We start from the raw sequence: 2,148 nt of genomic DNA, 5'->3' as shown, positions 1-2,148 counted from the left end.
TTTTTAAAAATCCCAGCAGTCACACGGTGGTGCTGGGTTCGGCTCTGCGCTACTTAATTTGGATTGGCTGTTTTTTTTTTTTTTTTTTTTGTTTTAGAGGACAAGAGCGGCGAGGTCTATCGTTATAGCTTAATTTCTCTATCGAGTAAAAGTTATATCGCGATACATATCGTTATCGTTCTATCGCCCAGCTCTAATTGTTTGATAGGTGGAGTCAGGAGAGTGGTGTTGTAGATTTTACGGCATGATCCTGGGTCCTTTTGACCCAGCGTTTTGTGTTTTCTATTATTGTAATTTTGCTTCTGTTCTTCCTCGGTTAGTGTTCTTTTCTTTCTGTCCGTGTATATCTGTGTCTGGCCTGCATTTCTGAGTTTGTGTCATTACGTGTATGTGTTTCCTGTTTTACTTTGAAAGTCTCTGTCTTATGTCAGTGTGTTCTGTTTACGTTTCCCCTACCTCGTCAGCTGTTATGTCCTCCAGGCGTGTTTCCCTCCTGTTTCCCATCCCTGATTACTGGTATGTGTACTTATAGTGTATGTTCACCCGTCCTAAACTAATTGGTCTGTGTTGTTTCCCTCGGTCTCCCTGTGTCTCTCTGTGTATTTCCCCGGATCTCCCTGCATCTTCGTTTCTGGTTTGTTTTGTTAGTTTTGCCCAGTTTAGGTTTTCCAGTTTCATGTCCACCCGCACCCGGCAGGGGGGGGAAATGATCCTTGGGGAGTCAGTTTTGGGACCAATCCTGGCCGAGAACAGGAGGGTGACTGCTGGTGGGTTGGTCCCTAAGTGTGCCCTGTGAATGCCAAAGTGGCGGCGGTAGTAAACTACCCTGTTCCTACCACCTGGCGGGAACTTAGGCGGTTCCTGGGCCTCGTGGGCTACTATCGGTGTTTCTGCTGGAACTTCTCAACCGTGGTGGCCCCTCTAACCCGCCTCTGTAGCCCAAAGGAACCTTTTATGTGGACCACTGAGTGCCAACACATCTTTGATGGTGCTAAGTCCCTCCTGTGCAGTGCTGGCCGCCCCAGATTTCATTAGAGCATTCAGCCTGGAGGTGGACGCCAGTGCCATGGGGGCTCCAGAAGGGAACTGATGACATCAATAATCCAATTTCCTACTTCTAGAGATTGGCTCTACTAGTTCAGGAATACAACTTGGACAAAAAGGCGGGCATTCTGCAAGCTTCAGCCATTTGAAGTTTCACTTTACTGGACTTCTGTAAACTGAATCTGAATTTTCAGCTCCAAGAAAACTATAAAACACTGAAGAATTTCAAGCACATAACTAATTAACTTAAATCTTTCATTTATTATTCAGACTGGAGAATTGCAGGTTATCGGAGATCAGCTGTCTGGGCTTAGCACTGAAGTCCAATCCCTCCAACATGAGAGAGCTGTACCTGAGTCAGAACAACCTGCAGTATTCCGGAGTGAAACAGCTGTGTGGCTTTCTGGAGGGTCGAAACTGTAGACTGGAAACACTGGGGTAAGATGCCCTGTTTATGTTGTGCAGAAATGAAAGTATATAACATAAGTTTGAGTAAGAGAAAGGGTTTTCTACCCCAGCATAGACTTTCCCAGGGAGGCTGAGATGTGTGATCCCCCTATATTTGGAGCATTCCTTCCATGGTATGACAATATCCTCAGTTGAAGTCATCAGTGCTCCACCTGCACTATACACAGTGCAGGTGGAGCACCAGATTCTATCTGAGGCAATCTGGAAGTTTTTTTCCATGGCCTCCACGAACTCCTCCTTGACCCAAGTTTTTGTTACTGTGACTGCCCAAGCTGCGTTCTGCTTGGCCTGTTGGTACCTATTGGCTCCCACAGGCTAACCAATCCAAATAGGACTGCTTCTTGAGCCTTATGGCTCCCTTCACCTCTGGTGCCCCCCATCTGATTTAGGGGTTACCACTATGACAGGCACCAACCTCTGTGTGGAGGTTGTTGCAGCTTCAGCAATGGAGCTGAACATGATTTATTGATGATCTATATACCCAGTTTCCCTTGGAATTCTGTTGAATCTCTGTCAGAGGGGGATAACTAACCTGTGGCCTAGGGTGTCCATGTGCACTGGACCCTGGTCCAGTGCTTAACCTCTTAAGCCCCAAGCCCACCTGATCTCCTGCCTTTTGCCCACGTATCAGGGGGC

At 46.9% G+C, this 2,148-nt stretch overlaps 1 protein-coding gene across 2 annotated transcripts in view; it reads left to right on the top strand.

Annotated features, from left to right (window-relative positions):
* The window catches only part of LOC102210322 (NACHT, LRR and PYD domains-containing protein 12-like), a 35,898-nt gene that overhangs the window by 20,688 nt on the left and 13,062 nt on the right, over positions 1-2,148 (top strand). For both annotated transcript variants that reach the window (XM_005753623.1, XM_005753621.1), the window contains one exon: positions 1,315-1,482. In XM_005753623.1, the coding sequence (XP_005753680.1) occupies positions 1,315-1,482 (168 nt within the window). The remainder of the gene's footprint in view (positions 1-1,314; positions 1,483-2,148) is intronic.

Source organism: Pundamilia nyererei, unplaced genomic scaffold, assembly GCF_000239375.1.
Source record: "Pundamilia nyererei isolate P.nyererei 1_Seehausen unplaced genomic scaffold, PunNye1.0 scaffold00444, whole genome shotgun sequence".
NCBI classification, from domain to species: Eukaryota; Metazoa; Chordata; class Actinopteri; order Cichliformes; family Cichlidae; genus Pundamilia; species Pundamilia nyererei.
The sequence above is the reverse complement of the archived record's forward strand: the minus strand, read 5'-3'. Positions and strand labels throughout refer to the sequence as shown.